An 18,227-nucleotide genomic window follows, 5' to 3' on the forward strand; every position below is an offset into this window, starting at 1 on the left:
GTTCATATAGAGCGTTATTAAATTTATTGCTAATGCAATCATATGGCACTCTGACTTCTGAGGAAATTTTAAATGGCACTCGCCATCAGAAAGGTTGCCTACCCCTGAACTAGATGAATGAAAACCTACATACATACTCTCAAAGATTAATTCTCCTCACTCAAACCAACTGACTTTTGATACGTTTGACACTTTCGAGGTATAACTTTGTCTTATATCAAGTTACACCAGAGTAGCAACATATGCACTGCTTAAACCATATTGAATTGAATTTTGTTGAATTTGATTTAATTATCAATAAATTAAAAATGTATTGTTTGCTGTGTAGCAGTGGAAATACTGTCACTGGATTATGTTAATGCTGAAGAAATCTTTTAAGACAAGTCCTGAAGCCTCTGCACTCCTGTCACAGTAGTCTGTTATTAGTCAGGCATAACATTATGACCACTGACAGCTGAAGTGAATAACACCGATTATCTCTTCATCATGGCACCTTTTAGTGGGTTGGATATATTAAGGAGCAAGTAAATTTTATTCTCAAAGCTGATGTATTAGACCCAGGAAAAATGGGCAACTGTAAGGATTTGAGTAAGTTTGACAGGCCCAATTGTGACAGCTAGATGACAATGGTGCGTTGGTCACGATCTATCAAAAGTGGTTTGCAGAAGGAACAGTGGTGAACCAGTGATAGCATGATGGGATCCCAAAGCTCAAGCAAAGGCTGACCCTTATCTTCAAAGACAAGCTGGCAGAGGCAGTGTGATGCTTTGGGTAATGCTCTCCTGGGAAACCTTGGGTCCTGCCATCCATATAGAAGTTACTTTAACGTGTACCACCTGCCTAAGCTTTGTTACACACTTTCATGGAAACGGAACTACCTGAGGGTTGTGCGTCTTTCAGCAATAATGTTTCCTGCCACAAAGCAAAAAGGGTTCCGGAATAGTTTGAGGAGCACAAGAAGTTTGAGTTGTTGACTTGGTCTCCAGATTCCGTAGATCTCAATACAAATGAGCATCTGTGGGATGTGCAGGGATGGAGGCCTCTGCTCACAACTTACAGGATTTAAAGCATCTGTTGCTAACATCTCGGTGCCAGATACCACAGCACACCATTTGGGATCTAGTGGAGTCCATGCCTCTATGGGCAAAGGCTGTGTTGGCAGCACAAAAGAGACCATTACAATATTAGACAGGTGGTCATCCTGTTATTTCTAATAGGTATATAGCTTTTACAATTCAAACAAATGAAAACACAAATTACTGATATGGTGAAAATCCCAACTATGACTTGACCTTGAGGTTATCGAACATTTTAGTAGCTGCACCTATGTTATCAATTTGAAAATCCTAGGTGACTTCCTTCTTGAGTTATAACATTCACAAGATTTTATAAAGGTTTCAGCGTGACGACTACACCTTGTCAGCCTCTTAAAGTTGAGGGGTAAAAAGGTAGCATACCTAGCACCCAGCAGCTACAGCACAGTCTGTCATATAGTTATGATTTGCACAAAATATTAGCAACAACCTTAACTGTTTTATCAGACGCTAGTTTAGATCAGACAAATGAGCAATGTTATGTTGCTCATTGTCACGTTTTGTAAAAAGCATATCCCATCCTCCTCTCCTGTCCCTTTCACACACTGCCTATTCTAAGTAGAGTTGGGCGATATGTAAAAATTTTCCAATCGTCAATCGTCAGTCCAGCAATCGGCAATAGGCGATATATTCGCGCATGCGCAGACTCTTTGATGGGCGGGGCAATGTAATGATGCACGGGCTGATTTGCGCGTTTACAAAACAGAAGAAGTCCAAACATGGAAGAACTAGTTTCCAAAAACAAAAAAAACAAAACCCTGTCAGCATTAACGCAGTTTAAACGCGGTCATCACGATTAAAATTTTTAACGCTCTCAACCCATCTGGAGCGCAGAAGGAACAAAATTTGGACAAACTGCCAAAATGCGTTGACAGAGACATTACAGGGATTTTGACTCAGTCTGCGCTCCAGATGGGTTAATTGTTAATCGCATTAGTCATGATGACGGCGCGTTAACGCTGACTGCACTAAAAAAATATAAAGTCTGCAATTTGGGATTACTTTGGCTTTAAACCAGATGAAAGAGGTAAACCTAAGGATGTAACCAAAGCAGTGTGGTGCTTGTGCAGACGTATAGTGCGAGCTAACTTGCAAGAGCATGTACGTGTCCACCATCCGGCTGAGTATGCTAGGCTATCACCAGCTTCTGCAGCTCCATCAACAAGCATTTGGGCGAACTCTGAGGAGGGGGCATTTGCTTGCAGATGAAAGAGGGTGCTGTTAAAACAGCGCTATTATAATTTTTTTTTCTATTGACTGCTTCTATTAGCTCCATCATTATTAGCAAACTTACTCGTGAGCAAATAAATAAATAAATCGCCCTTGTAAAACCTATCGATGATAGGCTGAGCTAGTCCATATATTCGTCCAATCGCCCAACCCTAGTTCTAAGACTTAAAACAGCATTTATTTTCCTGCCACACTGTAACCTGTCCATCATCACCACAGTTTTGAAATCTGGACCCCTCTTCCTTTGGGGTCTTCCCTCCAAACTGTCAAAAGTCAGTTAATTCTAGCCAGTAGAATGAAGCTTTGTGCACAGAGGTACCAGCATCATGCACTCACAAAGCAGACACTCTTGTGTGCATGATGGCCTTTTTGCGTAACATACCAATGATTTGTCACATCCTGAGGCTTCTCACAGTAACGCAATAGGTAACCTTCCGCGTCCCTATGATACGTTCCGGATTTTGGATGATGCTCCCGGCGGTAACAGCTGTGTTTTCCAGCCCTAACCCTAACCACAAACTTAACCATATCAGATAGTGCTTTCCAAAGCAAATCATGATGAGAAAGTAAAATAAGTTTATAATGGTTTTCATGTTTCCTAACGCGTAACATACTGACGATTTGTCACATAGCGTCGGTATGTTAAGTTTTGAGATGAGAACGTGTCTGTGGTTTAGTTAGTCTCACAAGTGTTTGTGTTTAATTGTTTAACCTGCTCAGAGAAGCGCTGCTTGGTCTGGATCTGGTAGTGTTCCTCTGTTGTCACACGGGTGATATTGGCTGTGGCTGCCTGAGGTAACGTCTCCACCTCTTGGATGGCTTCCATAGAAACACTTTGTGGAAGTACCCGGAAGAGTGACGTCACATACATAATGATACTCTTCTTGTCAGGGTGAGCCACTGCCACATCTGAAAAGAGTGAGAAGAGTAAAGTTTATCCTAAAGTTCACAAACCACTTGTGATAAATGTCACCTAATGACAATAGAGCAAACATTTCTGGAAAAAAAAGTTCTTCAAAACCTAAAGTTGTCTGACGAGTGTGATATGTCAAAACTATAGATATAAAATAAACTATATTCATGTGTGTTAAAATACGACTGTATTAGATAATTATTTTGGCACAGAAGGAATCTTCACTGGAAGATGAGCCTGGTATCAAAACTACAGATCAAAAGAAAGACCCTTCAGTGAGTTCACCAACTACCTGTCCACTGTTCTGACACTCCTGTCACCATAGTGTTTTCATTAGCGATAAACATTGGTGTCCCATCTTTTGGTGATCCCTTATGTTAGGACTGTCAGAACAGCTGAGACACATACTTTAAAAACATTGTGTCTGTGTGGCATTCAAACCCTCACACATGCTGTGATTCAGAAATAGCTGTCCCATGAAGCAGCTTTAAGGTGAACTGTAAGCTTAAATTTGAGTCGCTGGAAATAGAGAACTGTTAAAAGAAATGCTTGTCAAAAAATTGTAAACTGCCAACAAAATATTTTTGTTCAATTCAGATTAAAGCTACATTTAAGCCCTATGGGAGTGTCTCCCAAGCGGGTCATGGACCCCCTATTGATCCTCTACCTAATCACATGAGCCAAGGTGTGAAAACGGGTGTGGGTCACAGTCAGCCAAGGTTTCGGGTGAGCTCATTGTGAAACCTAGCCCCACCCTATCATGTGATTTACTGAGGTCAAATGGCCCAGGATGTGAGTGGGCGTTAAGGTGTTTGGGAAGGATCTCAAAATTGGATTATAGATGGCAGACAGTTGGTGTCGTAAGCCCCGCCCTCTGTTCAAAGATGATCATTCACAGTGGACATAGATGGCTTCTTCCACTCCTCTTTCAAACCAGACGCTTTTCTTTCCAAGCTCTTCAGACTACGATGACCTAAATGACTGAGGTCATAAGTGATGTTTAAGTGATGTTTAGCTCAAAGGCTAAACAGGCGTCGACATGCCACAAAGCTAAATCCAGTAACCCAGGCTACGTCCACACTAATGCGTTTTCATTTGAAAACGCATTCTTTTCTTACCGTTTTGGCCTCCCGTCCACACTGAGACGGTATTTTTGCTCATGGAAAACGGAGTGTTTTCAAAACGCTCTTGAAAATGCATACGTTTTAAAATGGTGCTTTCGCGTCGCAGTGTGGACAGCAAAAACGCAGACTTTCTACCGCCATTTTCAAATCTATCCAGGCTAGTGTGGACGTAGCCCCAGGTTCGACTACTACCCAGGGGTCACTGCTACATCTTTTTATTCTCTCTTTTTGCTTTCGTGTCTCATTTTCACTGCACTACCTAATAAAGATGCCCCCCGCCCCCCAAAAATTAACAACAAAAAACAAACAAATAAACAAAAAAAAAATAAAAGAGAGAAATTGCTGTGGGGCAAATGAGTGAACCCCATATAAGATACAAAGATGGCACAGTAGTAGGAGAGGAGCAAGAGAAAAGAAAGACGGATGGAGATGGAGTCCTAATGAACTGATTGCTGTGGTGATGTTAATAGAATGATGTGTGGAGTGCAGTTAGCTCACAGCTAAGAATAATGAACAGTACCAAGAGGAAATAGTCTGTGCGGCAAGCTTGCCAGGAATGATGTGTGTCATTGCAATTTGTGAGAGAAATAAAGTTAGAGTATGAGTCATACATTTGGCTGTGGAATACTGATTTATCACATAGAAATCTTATGGTGTTATTTTTTCTCTGAGAAGAATAAACAGTTCCATAAATAATACCACCATCTGCAAGTGTGTGTATACATCCCTCAGTGGTTTAGACTCTGTCCGTTCTGTGATCTCCACTCTAATCATTTTACCACGGCTCTGCTACATATGTATGCATTTTTATGAGGTATTGTGGGAGTTTGTGTCAGTGTATACTGTACTTTTCAGGGGTGTATAAGCATAATGTATGTGTGTCTCTATGCCTTGAGGTAATTAAATCTGTCTCAGTAAACTTGCATTAGTGTGTATTTAAACAATTCTTCAATTTATTCCTGAAAAAATATATGAAGAAATATTTTCAGAGACTAATATTTATTCCTAACAAATCCTTTCATTTAGTTCGGGACTTGCTGAGTCCTGAATTAAATGTTCAGAAAAAATCTGAAAACAGTTTGTGCGGTGGGAACTACATCTAACCAGTATTCCACAGTTTGCTAGTGTTTTTTGGAAAATATGGCTTCCAAGAGATAAAGTTTCAGACCTGAGCTGCATTGCTGCAGCTGGATGTGTGCTTTAATGGCCAGCTGAAGAAGAGAACAAAGACAACAGTGCAAAACAAATGAAAGAAAGAGGAATTAGAGAGAAACACTGGTGAGAGAAATACACAAAAGACAGGACAAACAGTGGGAAGAGAAAAAGGAAAAAAAGTACTAATCAAATCAAGAACAGGATTATATGCAGGATAAACTCCCTATGAAGGTCTTTATCATATAAATACAGCTCTCAAAATTATCAGCAACATATAAACTACAGTGATTAAAGTTGAATTCTTATAGTGCCTTTTTAAAATCACAACAGTGTGCTTTATATGCGCAACAAGGAAGTCAAAGGCTTTTGAAATTTCTTTGAGTAAATATTAAACCAAAGAAAACATTTTCTATGATACTGACAAGAAACCTTTTCAATGCCAATAAAAGATAGTCTAGTTCTAAGGGCACACATCACATACTCTGTAGTAGTGTTCATAATGTGCCTATTGATCACCACTGAGTGAGGTGACCGTTGACACCTCAAAAGCTGGTAGCATACCCCTCAAAAACTTGCAATTTAGTTTATTCTACTGAAACTGTATGTTAAATGGACTGTCTAAGGACTGGAAGTCCAGTCACTTTTCTTTTGCCTTGTTCAAGAGTTATCGTATCTACAAGACTTTCACAAATTTGACCTCTGAACTCTGACCTTGAGGCCGAGGTCACTGAGATTCAAACTCATCCAAGAGTCTTCGTAGATGCACATATGGTATAAATATGAAAATACTGACCTCCTTCTTGAGTTATTACATTCACGTGATTTTCATGAAAACTTGATCTCTGAGCTTGAGCTTGAGGTTGTGGTCACTGAGATTCAAACTCATGCAGATTTTTTGTAGATACACCTATGGTATCAATTTGAAGCTCCTACAACGCCTCATTCTTGAGTTATCACAAACTTAGGTGTCTACTCCGCCCGCCTGCCGGAGAAGGAGATGTTAAAACCCCATCAACCTTTTACAGCTGAGGGGTAAAAAGCTGTTGATTATATTTACTAAGTCTATGCATCCATCCATCTTTCCCCAAGTTTACCCTGGGGCCTCCTCCAGATAAAATATGTCAGGAAAACCTCACCCAGGAGGCATTCTTGTCAGATGCCTGAATCACTATGATGATGTGGAGGTACCCTACCATTCGGAGAAAGCTCATTTCCAAAACTTGTATCCACAATCTCATTCTTTCAGTGATTATCAAAGTTTGTGATCATAGGTGAGGGTAGGGGTATAGACTGACCTGTAAATTGACAGCTTTGCTTTTATGCTCAGCTTTTACTTTATCATGATGGACCAGTGCAGCGACTGCTTCACTGCAGCTACAACCCCAATTTGTCTGTCAGTCTACCTTATTCTTCTTCCCTCACTCATAAACAAGACCCCAAGATACTTCAGCTCCTCAATTTGGGGCTTGGACCCGGAGTGGGCACCTTTTCTGCCTAAGGACCACGGCTTCAGACACGTCGCTTCACACCCAGCTATATACCACATTATCAAAAAAAAAACAAAACAGAGATGAGATTCTGAGGCCACCAACGCGGAAGCCTTCTGCCACTTGGTTTTCTCTCGAAATTCTCTCGATAAAAATTATGAAATTTTTTTTTAAAAGGTACTCTGTATCCTGCATTTGCTATTGGTGTGCTATTAGTTTGCAGTAGACTAGCCTCAAGTTGGCAATTCCATTCAATCTATTTGTGATTTCATGGTAACTGTGATAAACTGATAATAAATACAAATCCATCTTTTGTATTTTTATTATTATTAGTATTATTAATTATGACACAGTGTGTTTCAGATATTTTACAGAGTAACATGAAAGTAACGTAACAAGTAGTATAATGAATTACTTTCTCTTTGGAGTAATTATGTAGTGTACTGCATTACTTTGAGGAAAAGAATGTTCTTTGTAATATGTGTAATAATTACTTTTGAGTAACGACCCCAACGCTGATCACAACAAAGAAGGGAAATACCTCCAATATGCAAAAACATTTGACTCACAGCATGCAGTTGGTTTACATGAATTTCTTTGCAGTGGCGATCATTTTTAAAGTGGAGCCAATGCAAACACAACAAGAATCAATAAGGAATCTAACTGATTAGTGATTTCCACAATGGAATGGAAATCACTAATCAGTGATTTGGGTTGCTAAATTCTTATAATTCTTATCAATTCCCATGCCTTCTCAATACTGTTCCTGCCCTGATACATGTCCTCTGCCACCCCTGATGTCCCTATGCAGTACCACGGTGCCTCTCTTGACACCTTGTCAAGTGATTTCTCTAGAGGCACAAAGACAGTGAAACTCCTTGTGATCTTATCTATAGTCGATTCTCTTATCTGGAACACTTTAAGATATCTCGATTGATTACTTTATGCCTCAGAAGAGACAATGACAGCGAATGTTGTAATAAGCACACTCACTAATGATCACATTTTTGGAATAATCTTTGACCCAAACTTTATTCTCTTTAACTTTACCAGACCAGACCATTCTAGCTTTATTTGTAAAGCACTTTAAAAACAACATCAATGGACCTAAGTGCTGTACAGAATAATAAATATGTACAAACAGATATGAATGAAAAAGCCACAGAACAAGAACAAGTGCCATACTATAAACAAAATAAAATAAAAAATCAATTAAATTAAATAAACATCCCACATGATGTCAAAGGTCGAGGAAAAGAGATGTAAGAAGAGATTTAAAAATAGACAGAGAAGAGGCTTGTCTGATGTGGCAAAGCATTCATATTTTAGGAGCTGTAACAGTGAAGACACGGCTCCTCTTAGCTTATGCTTAGTTTGAATAATAAAAGAAATATAAATAAAATAAAGGAATTTAAAACTTAATTTATGGGCAGCCAGTGGAGTGAGGCTAAAATGGAAGAAACATATTCAAATTTATGCATGCATGTGAAAAGATCTGAGGCTCTGTTCTGTACCAACTGTAGACTAGCGATTGAGGAGCCACTAACATCTACATAAAGTGTATTACACTAATCCAGCAGAGAGTAACAAAGGTGTGGATTACTGTCTCAAAGTGCTGCTGAGAAAGCTTTATGTTGGCCAGGTGCCTCAACTGAAAAAGGCTCAATTTTGCCACTGCCCTGATTTGACTGTCAAACTTAATTTCAGCGTCGACTTTAACCCAGAGGTTTGTAATAGTCGGCTTGATGTACTGAACAAAGGAACACAGCTCGACAAACAGGGTCTGAGTTCTACCCCCAAGCACTATCACTTCTGTTTTTTTCTCATTAAATTTGAAAACATTAAGAGCCATTATGTCTTCAAGACACTTAAGCAGCAGTATAGAAGAAAACGCTTCATTACTTGTAAGAGGGACAAAAATTGTGGTATCATCCACATAACAGTATAATAAAATACAATACATTCTTACTGTGGAACCAAGTTGGAGCAGGTAGAAAAAAAAGAGGAGGGAGCCTAAAACTGAGCCCGGTGGGACCCCACATGAGAAAGGAGCAGAGGATTCAAAGGCTATCACAGAAGGTTTGATCCAGTAAAATGTCATGATCAATTGTGTCAAACCCATCATTTAAATCTAAAAGTATAAAAACAACACAGTCACCAGAGTCGATAGCTAAAAATATGTAGTTAAAAACTCTTAAAAGAGATGCTTCAGTGGTGTGTAAGATTCTGAAACCAGACTTGATACCTCTAGAATGGTATTCTCTTCCAAAAAGGACATTCACTCATTGAAAATGATCTCCAGAATCTTAGAAAGAAAGGGAAGCTTAGCTTAGAGAGGCCTGTAGCTAGTGAGAACTGTGGGACACCTGAGGACAGACTGCTATTAAGAATTGCCAGAACAGAAGGCCCTACAGTATGGAGAATCTCTTTAAACAGTCAAGGAGGGACAGTATCATTGGTGACTTCTTCAGACTGAAGAAGTCACTTGGATGAGTGATAAAATGTTTCTCCCACTGAAAATGCTACGTCCAGATCAACAGAATCAACTTTTTGGGATTTTCTCACCTGGACGATTGAGCATGTATCCAGAAAGCTTAAACTGGTTTCAAGACGGCATAAATTTGGCAATGATGGATGCCATAGATGATAACACATTTTCTGATGAAAGTATTTGTTAGGAGTAGGGCTGCCACAATTAGTCGACTAGTCACGATTTTGTCGACTATTAAAATCGTCGATGACTAATTTAATAGCCGACTCGTCGTTTGAAGCTTTGTAAGATATCTTCCCAAAGGACGCAGGAATAAGTAGTAGGATTTAAGAGTGTAATAAGGGACTGAAACAGAAGATGGCAGCGCTGCATGTACAAGGATGCCAGCTGCCGTTAAACCCCGAAGAAGAAGAAGAAGAAGCACTGTCCGATATCGTAGCTGTGTCCAAATTCAGGAACCGCATCCTCCCGTGCCTGCATTTGTAAGCCGATTACGTTACAGTGACACGACGAAGACTGTCCAAATTCGAAGACTTCGACAAATGCGGCCGACAAATGCGCCCTTCATTTCCCCAGATTTGAAGGATGGGTCTGGTGTATACTTCATGGCCCAACCTATCTCAGAATTCATAGCGCTGCCCAGCGCTATTACTCTTTCTGGGTCACAAAATAAACTTTTAACATATTTTCAGGCGAGAAAGTAGCTGTGTAAACCTCAAATATCTACTCAGTTTATCAAGACATCACATATTTTCAAAAGTGCTCTGAGGTTTTCGGAGACGTCTGTTACCCACCAGCTCGATAGCTAGCCGGGGTTCAAGGCTCACTAGAGCCGGTGAGAACACCTGACTCCCAGCAAATCATTTTCAAACCCACCGCCGTCTTTCGCTACTCAGGTTAAACATGATATATAAGTCACTTAGATAACTTAAAAATGTTATTGTTTGGCTTTTTTTTGTATTTTATTTGTTCCTGAGTAAATCGGTTTGGCTGAGATTAAAGTTATAGTTTTTACACAGCTGAATAAACGTCAAGCAGACAACTGATTATCAGAAGTGTGAGATGCTCGAGAACATACTCCGGTGTCCTGTTATATTTTAGATAGCAAGGAGCAGACGGCTGAGTTTATTAAACTTCACCAAAACACTCTGCAAATTTCATTAAAATTTAACAAACTATCATCTTGTCTTTATTTTCAGTTAGCAATACCTTAAACACTTAAAGCTGTAAGCTAATGATAGTTATATAAGAGCAGATGCATGCTGGTGCAATAAGCTGTACATTTTATGTCCAATGGATGCATGATCTGATTAGTCGACTAATCGCAAAAATAATCGGTGACTAGTCGACTATCAAAATAATCATTTGTGGCAGCCCTAGTTAGGAGGCATTCCTGGTATTATTGTGCAAAACCTGTCAACAAATTGTCACTTTGTGTCAGTTTGTGCATCACAGATCTCACCTAGTCTCAACATGACACATAAAGTTCCCTTGACAGTAAGGCAATAGGTGAGCATGTAGTTACCCTCAGGGTCCAGTAGCCTCTCTATTCCCAGGTGTTGCTCCGCCTTACTAAAGGCATGTTCCATTCGGTCGACTGCCGAGGTCTTCTTCTCCACAGAGCTCCAATCAAAAAGTTCAGGCCTGGCAAGATGAAAGAAAATCGGCAGGTATCATACACACCTTTTATCAATAAAAAACCTTGCATTCCAAATATGGAGGAACATTCTCAGTATTTTGTAGTGCTTTAAGGAAATTAATAACGTGTTAATAGGAAACAAATATCCTACAGCTTATGCAGCTGGGTTTATTTTTGAGTCCTGGAAGTTTATTTGCTGTGGAGTAATATTTCAATGAGATTCACATTCTCATTCTCCACATTTTTTCCCCACAGTGAACAATAAAAACATATTTTTATAATGCAAAATAGCATGTTAGGAAATTCTGAGTGAAAACTGCTACTCCTCCACTGTGCCATTATGTTCATGGTGATGGCTTTTGTTTCCCACTCTGTATTCTTGTAAGAACAAGGAGAAGATTTAGTTCATTGAATTTATTTTTTACTCAATGCCAATTTATTTACTTATTTAAATTTAAACTCAATCATTCATTCATGTTAGAACTATCACATTCTTTACTGTAAAAGCTTAGTCCTACTCATGTACACTAATATCAATAGTGTATATGAGTAATGATAGAAGAAAATGTGAACCAAATGCACTGCAGGTTCCTTTCTGTAATTTAATGATAATTAATGCTGACTAACTTTATTAAACTTAATCAGCTTCTCATCTGCATCATATTAATAGCAATAACTTTATCAGATACACGTTTCCCTGTTATTAATCTACACCAGGATATGTCTATCAGCGAGTTTTCTGATCGGGCAGCAATGCACACTCTATTGCAGTGATTGCCGAAGTGTAGGCTGTGAAGGTACTGCAGGTGGGCTACGGTAAACAGAAATTTAGTTTGAATAGAATAAAAAATAACAATTTGAGGTGGTAAGTTGGTTATTGTACTCGTTATTCTGACTTCCTCTATGAACAATTTCAATCTGGTTTCCGCCCCAATCATAGCACAGAAACTGCTTTGTTAAGGATTACCAATGACCTTCTGATGGCAGCTGATTCTGGTCTCCTATCCATCCTCATTTTTCTTGATCTTAGTGTGGCGTTTGATACCATTTCTCACAATATCCTCCTGAACCGGTTAGCATCCATTGGCATTAGTCATACCCCCCTTGCCCGGTTCACCTCCTATCTCTCAGACCGCACTCAGTTTATCCAATTTAAATCCCATTCTTCAAGTCTCTATCCTGTTTCTGCTGGTGTGCCCCAGTGTTCAGTATTAGGGCCTCTTTTATTCATTATTTACATGCTCCCTCTTGGTCTTATATTCCGAAAATATAATATAAATTTTCACTGTTATGCCGACGACACCCAGCTCTACATTTCTTCTAAACCCAATTCATCCCTCCCACCTACCTCCCTCTCAAACTGTCTTATCGAGATTAGATCATGGTTCTCCTCCAATTTTCTTAAACTAAACAGTATTAACACGGAAATTTTACTTGTTGGTATAGCCTCTATCTTAACCAAATCTCACAGCTGTTCCATTAACATTGAAAGTTCTCCCACCCTTCCCTCCCCTCAGGTTAAGAGTTTGGGTGTAATACTTGAAAATACTCTTTCATTCCAGTCTCACATTAATTACATAACCCAGTCTGCATACTTCCACTTACGTAATATTAACTGACTCCGCCCCTTCCTTACTCCCCATGCTGCTGCCATCCTTGTACATAGTCTTATTACATCCCGTATTGATTACTGCAATTCCCTCTTATTTGGTCTCCCTAAAAGGTCCCTTCATAAACTCCAACTTCTTCAAAATTCTGCAGCTCGGGTCATAACTCGTACTTCGTCAAGAGCTCATATTACCCCAGTTCTTCAGCAGCTTCACTGGTTGCCCATAGAAGCCAGGATAAACTTTAAAATCTTACTTCTCGCATACAAGTATCCATAAGTCAGCTCCTTCCTATTTGTGTGACCTGCTTCATATCACCACTGTTTCCCGCCCTCTCAGATCCTCATCTGCTATTCATCTTACTGTTCCGTCCACACGTCTTATCATTATGGGGAACAGAGCCTTCAGTCGCTCTGCTCCTCGGTCCTCCAGCCATAAGAAACATAGACTCTCTTCCTGTATTAAAGTCACAGCTCAAAACACATCTGTTCAAACTGGCTTATTCGCTTTAGTGCTGATTTTATCTGTTGTCAAGTTCTGTTCTGCAACTTTAACTTATTTTATGTATTTTATGACTATTGCTCCTTTTATTAATCTTGTTCTTTTGTAAGGTGACCTTGGGTTTTTGAAATGCGCCCTCAAATAAAATGTATTATTATTATTATTATTATTACATTTATTGGTCTTGTGTTGAAGTTTGTGTTGCAGTGGCAAGTGGGTCACAGTTTGGCCTTAATAAGTTGCATATAATTGGCAAGCACTAGCAATTTATAGCCAACAGCATGTGTGGTCTATGTTTTTTGAATACAGCTTTAAAGGAAATGCATCACTTGCTCTTGCGTTTTGATTCTCTGTCATGATTTACGATCGTGTGAGTCCCATGACCCTTCTTATTTTTAAGTGGGATGCAGCACTTTATTGATTCAACTCAATTCCATTCAATTCAGTTTTATTTATATAGCGCCAAATCACAACAACAGTCCCCTCAAGGTGCTTTATATATATATATTTCTGGCTGAGATTAATGAGTGGGCGTTGCAGCACGAAGGCTGTAACATCGATGTAAAGCACTGAGGATTGTCTCTTTGTCATGATTAAGCGATTAACAGCTTCCTGGTTAGGCCAGTCCTGTGCTTTGTCACTGTTATTCCACTTGACATCAAATCATGTACTTGTGAAAACAGAAAACTCCGGGAAAGAGATGAGACGCTGAAGTGTGAAGGGGAACAGAGAGGGGGTTAAAGCTCCAGGTTAAGGACAGCTGGGAAGGACAGCTACAGGCAGAAGATGGAGAACCAGCTTCAGCAAAATAACGTTGGTGAAGTCTGGAGAAGCCTCAGAACCATCTCAGGCCACAAACATCAGAACTCTCTGCCTGGGAGGGATGTGAGGTGGGCAAATGAACTGAATCATTTCTTCAACAGATTTGATTCAGCCATGAGGCAGTCTCCAACATCGGCTGCAGACTCACCCACCCCCACTGCTGCTGTTCCACCTCTGACACCTCAGACACTTCACACCTCCTCTATTCACCCTGCTCACCCCTCCCCACCCCCAACAACAGCATCCAATACACACTCAACACAAGGCTCCAGCCTGTCTCTCTCAACCACCCAGGTTAGGAGGGAACTGAGGAGGATTAAAGCCAAGAAGGCAGCGGGTCCAGATGGCATCAGCTCGAGGGTCGTCAGGTCCTGCACGGACCAACTGTGTGGGGTGATGGAGCACCTCTTCAACCTAAGCCTGAGGCTGGGACGAGTCCCACAGCTCTGGAAAACCTCCTGTGTTGTACCAGTGCCAAAGACTTCACGCCCCAAGGACCTCAACAGCTACAGGCCGGTGGCTCTGACATCCCACCTGATGAAGACCCTGGAGCGGTTGGTCCTGGCTCAGCTTCGGCACCTGGTGAGCTCATCACTGGACCCACTTCAGTTTGCCTACCAGCCTGGCATTGGAGCGGATGATGCCATCATTCACCTCCTACATCGTTCCCTCACTCACCTGGAGACCGCTGGGAGCACTGTGTGAATCATGTTCTTTGATTTCTCCAGTGCCTTCAACACCATTCTTCCCTCGGTTCTGAAGGACAAGCTGGAGAACTCAGGAGTGGACCATCACCTCACTACCTGGATTTTGGACTACCTCACCGACCGACCACAGTATGTGAGGACTCAGGGCTGTGTGTCGGACAGGGTCGTCTGCAGTACAGGGGCCCCACAGGGAACAGTTCTGGCTCCGTTCCTCTTCACCATCTACACTGCAGACTTCTTCCACAACTCCACCCAGTGCTTCCTGCAGAAGTTCTCTGATGACTCTGCAATAGTCGGCCTCATCACTGATGGGGACGACAAGGAGTACAGAGGACTGACTCAAGACTTTGTGGACTGGTGCCAGCTGAACTACCTCCAGATCAATGCCAGTAAAACCAAGGAGCTGGTGGTAGACTTCCGCAGGCACAAACATCCTCCACTGCAACCACTGAACATCCAAGGTATGGACATCGAGGCTGTGGACAGCTACAGGTACCTTGGTGTTCATCTGAACAGCAAACTGGACTGGACTCATAATTCAGACGCCCTCTACAGGAAAGGGCAGAGCAGACTGTACCTGCTGCGGAGACTCAGGTCGTTTGGAGTAGAGGGCCCACTCCTGAAGACCTTCTATGACTCTGTGGTGGCCTCAGCCATCTTTTATGGTGTGGTCTGCTGGGGCGGCAACATCTCTGCTGGGGACAGGAAGAGACTGAACAGGCTGATCCGAAGGGCCAGCTCTGTTCTAGGATGCCCTCTGGACCCATTGGAGGTGGTGAGTGACAGGAGAATGGCGGCTAAGCTGTCATCCCTGTTGGACAACATCTCCCACCCCATGCATGAGACTGTGACAGCACTGAGCAGCTCCTTCAGTGGGAGACTGCGGCACCCACGGTGTGGGACGGAGAGATTTCGCAGGTCTTTCCTCCCTACTGCTGTAAGACTCCACAGTAAAGACTTTTGCAGCTGATCAAACACACACATCCACACATGTGCAATAACACTAATGTGCAATAATCTTTTCTGGCATCGTTGTATTTTTACTCAGTTGTATAAAGCATTTGTATTCTATTTTTATCTTATTGTATATTTTATTCTATTTTATTCTACTGTATATAGTATTTTATTTTATTCTATTCTGTACAGTTGTGTACTGTATTTATTCTTATTTTATTTTATTCTAATTTTTGCTTCATAACTTTTGCACTGTCCACTTCCTGCTGTGACAAAACAAATTTCCCACGTGTGGGACTAATAAAGGTTATCTTATCTTATCTTATCTTATCTTATCTTAAAGCTCGGATGGTTTACATGTGAAATGAAGTTAAGAAAAAATGAAGAAAGGGGGAAATTCAAACTATGAAACAGTGAGGTTCATTTTATTATTAGAGCAGCCTCTAGGTCATTATGAAAATGAATAAAAACATTGTAGAAATACTGTAAATAAAGTAAAATAAAATCAGTTGTTTACTATATATAGATGCTGATGCAACTGCTAGGTTACTTCAAAATATACTGCATTAAATTATAATGCATGTGGAACTTTATGATACGCCAAAATTCTATTTGAAGAAATGTTCTTCAATGGGATCGCCATGAATTTGAATTGAATACCCCTGGTTTAGATTCTAAGTAATTTTATTTTTCTTTCTCTCAATGAAGAAACTATCATATTTATAGGTTAAATTTAAGTTTGGTATCAAACTCAGAGGCAGATAGTTGGGTAAAAAATGCAAATCACTAGAGACCAGAGTTTAGATGCAGATTCCGGAATGTGGGTCCAGGAAGGACTTGCTCCGCCCATTTAATTCTGGCAAAACAATAACTTCTTCCGCTGTGGCAGCATTGGAATGTTAGTGTTTTTACTTGGCTGGCTGTATCTTTTCATATACAATGATTTTTGAACCTTTTTCTCAGTACAGCATTAGCATCTTCCATGTCTAAAATATATCTCTTTAGTGTAATGACTATATTTGCTCTACTATCCCTTTGAAAGTCTGTCTATCCACTTCTCCTGTGTTAAATCTTCATCTGAACACACACACACATAACACACACACCTACACCCACGCACACACACATACCTGTGGCTATGGATGAGGGCATTGAAAGCCAGTCCATCATTCCAGCTACTGGAGAAGTTAACCACATTGACCTGAGGACAGAGATAATGGATATTCAAGAACCAACCTGAGAAAGCAGTATGACAATTAAGAGTGGAAATACTGTCATCCAAATACTGTTTACATTTCCAGAGATAGATTAAAGACATCTTTTCGCTCTCAATTTCAGTGAATGGATCAAAATTTTAATACATGAAATGATTGTCTATTGTCAAAAAGGGTTTAAAATGTAATATATAGCTTAAAAAAAACATACTAAGAAGTCAACTTAGTGACAGTGGCTATTCCTGTCAAGCACTTCATATAACGAGGCACGCATGCTCACATGTTTGCAATGATTAGGGACGGGAATCGAGAATCGATTCTTGTAGAGAACCGGTTGCCAGCAGTTCAGTGCCTTTTTAGTCTACTTGCCTATTGATCATGCTAATTGGTTCCAGTTACACTTTCGCTTCAAGCGCTTGATTTCAGTACATGTGATGGAGGAGGAAAACAGCAACGCAGTTTAAAGTGTGGATATGGACATTATTTTGATTTTTAGTGCACAAAAGGATGTGATGGTAAAGTGTAAACTGTCTCCAGGAAAGAAACAGCTGCATTATGCTGTTAACACAACTTCAGCTCTTTGCAAGCACCTGCACAAACAGCATGCTCAAAATATGTCATATGTTCTGTCGTGATTGGTCTTAGTTAAGCTTCAGGCCTTACACAAAACAAAACGAGTCAAGTCACATGACAGAAACATAAATTAGAGAATTATTAACCACATGGTATAAAACTGTAAATATACGAAAATATTCTATGGTGCAAATATGTCCTACTGATACTGTTTTTATATGTCAAGTCTCAGTCTTTTTAAGTTTCATACATAGTCATAAAAGCAATATGATGGCATATATCCCAAATCTGAATCAAGCAAAAACTTGATCTGTATAAGATTTTTTAATGCATACCAATTACAGTTATTGTTTTGATCGAACTTGGCAAATTCTGTTGCCAAATATTTAACCAAACAAAAATGTAACATTCTGATATTGTAGGGTTAGGGCTAGAGGTTAGGGTTATAACTGATTATGATTTCGCCCTCAAAGAATTTATCGATTATTCCTTGGCTCAGAGCCTCCAACAACCCTTAGAACATTTTTAATAGCCTGTCTGGCAGCTTTGCATTGACAATTATGATCTGAATGCACTGTTGTGCCTAACATACTTGCTTTTCCAAGACCACCTTTATAAATTCTCTGTATAATTTGTGTTGTTATTCTTTTTAATCTGTTTATTTACTAATTTGTCTTATTATTATTTCTATTATTACTCACACTATACGTGCAATT

General features: G+C 40.1%; 1 protein-coding gene across 1 annotated transcript in view; it reads right to left on the reverse strand.

Moving 5' to 3' along the window:
* The window catches only part of LOC116316656 (dystrophin-like), a 233,304-nt gene that overhangs the window by 161,532 nt on the left and 53,545 nt on the right, over positions 1 to 18,227 (reverse strand). The window contains exons 7-9 of the mRNA XM_039607248.1: positions 16,855 to 16,925; positions 11,020 to 11,138; positions 3,037 to 3,233 (exon numbers count right to left, since the gene is read on the reverse strand). Of these exons, the coding sequence (XP_039463182.1) occupies positions 3,037 to 3,233; positions 11,020 to 11,138; positions 16,855 to 16,925 (387 nt within the window). The remainder of the gene's footprint in view (positions 1 to 3,036; positions 3,234 to 11,019; positions 11,139 to 16,854; positions 16,926 to 18,227) is intronic.

The sequence above is a fragment of the Oreochromis aureus genome, linkage group 23 (genome assembly GCF_013358895.1).
Source record: "Oreochromis aureus strain Israel breed Guangdong linkage group 23, ZZ_aureus, whole genome shotgun sequence".
Lineage (NCBI taxonomy): Eukaryota > Metazoa > Chordata > Actinopteri > Cichliformes > Cichlidae > Oreochromis > Oreochromis aureus.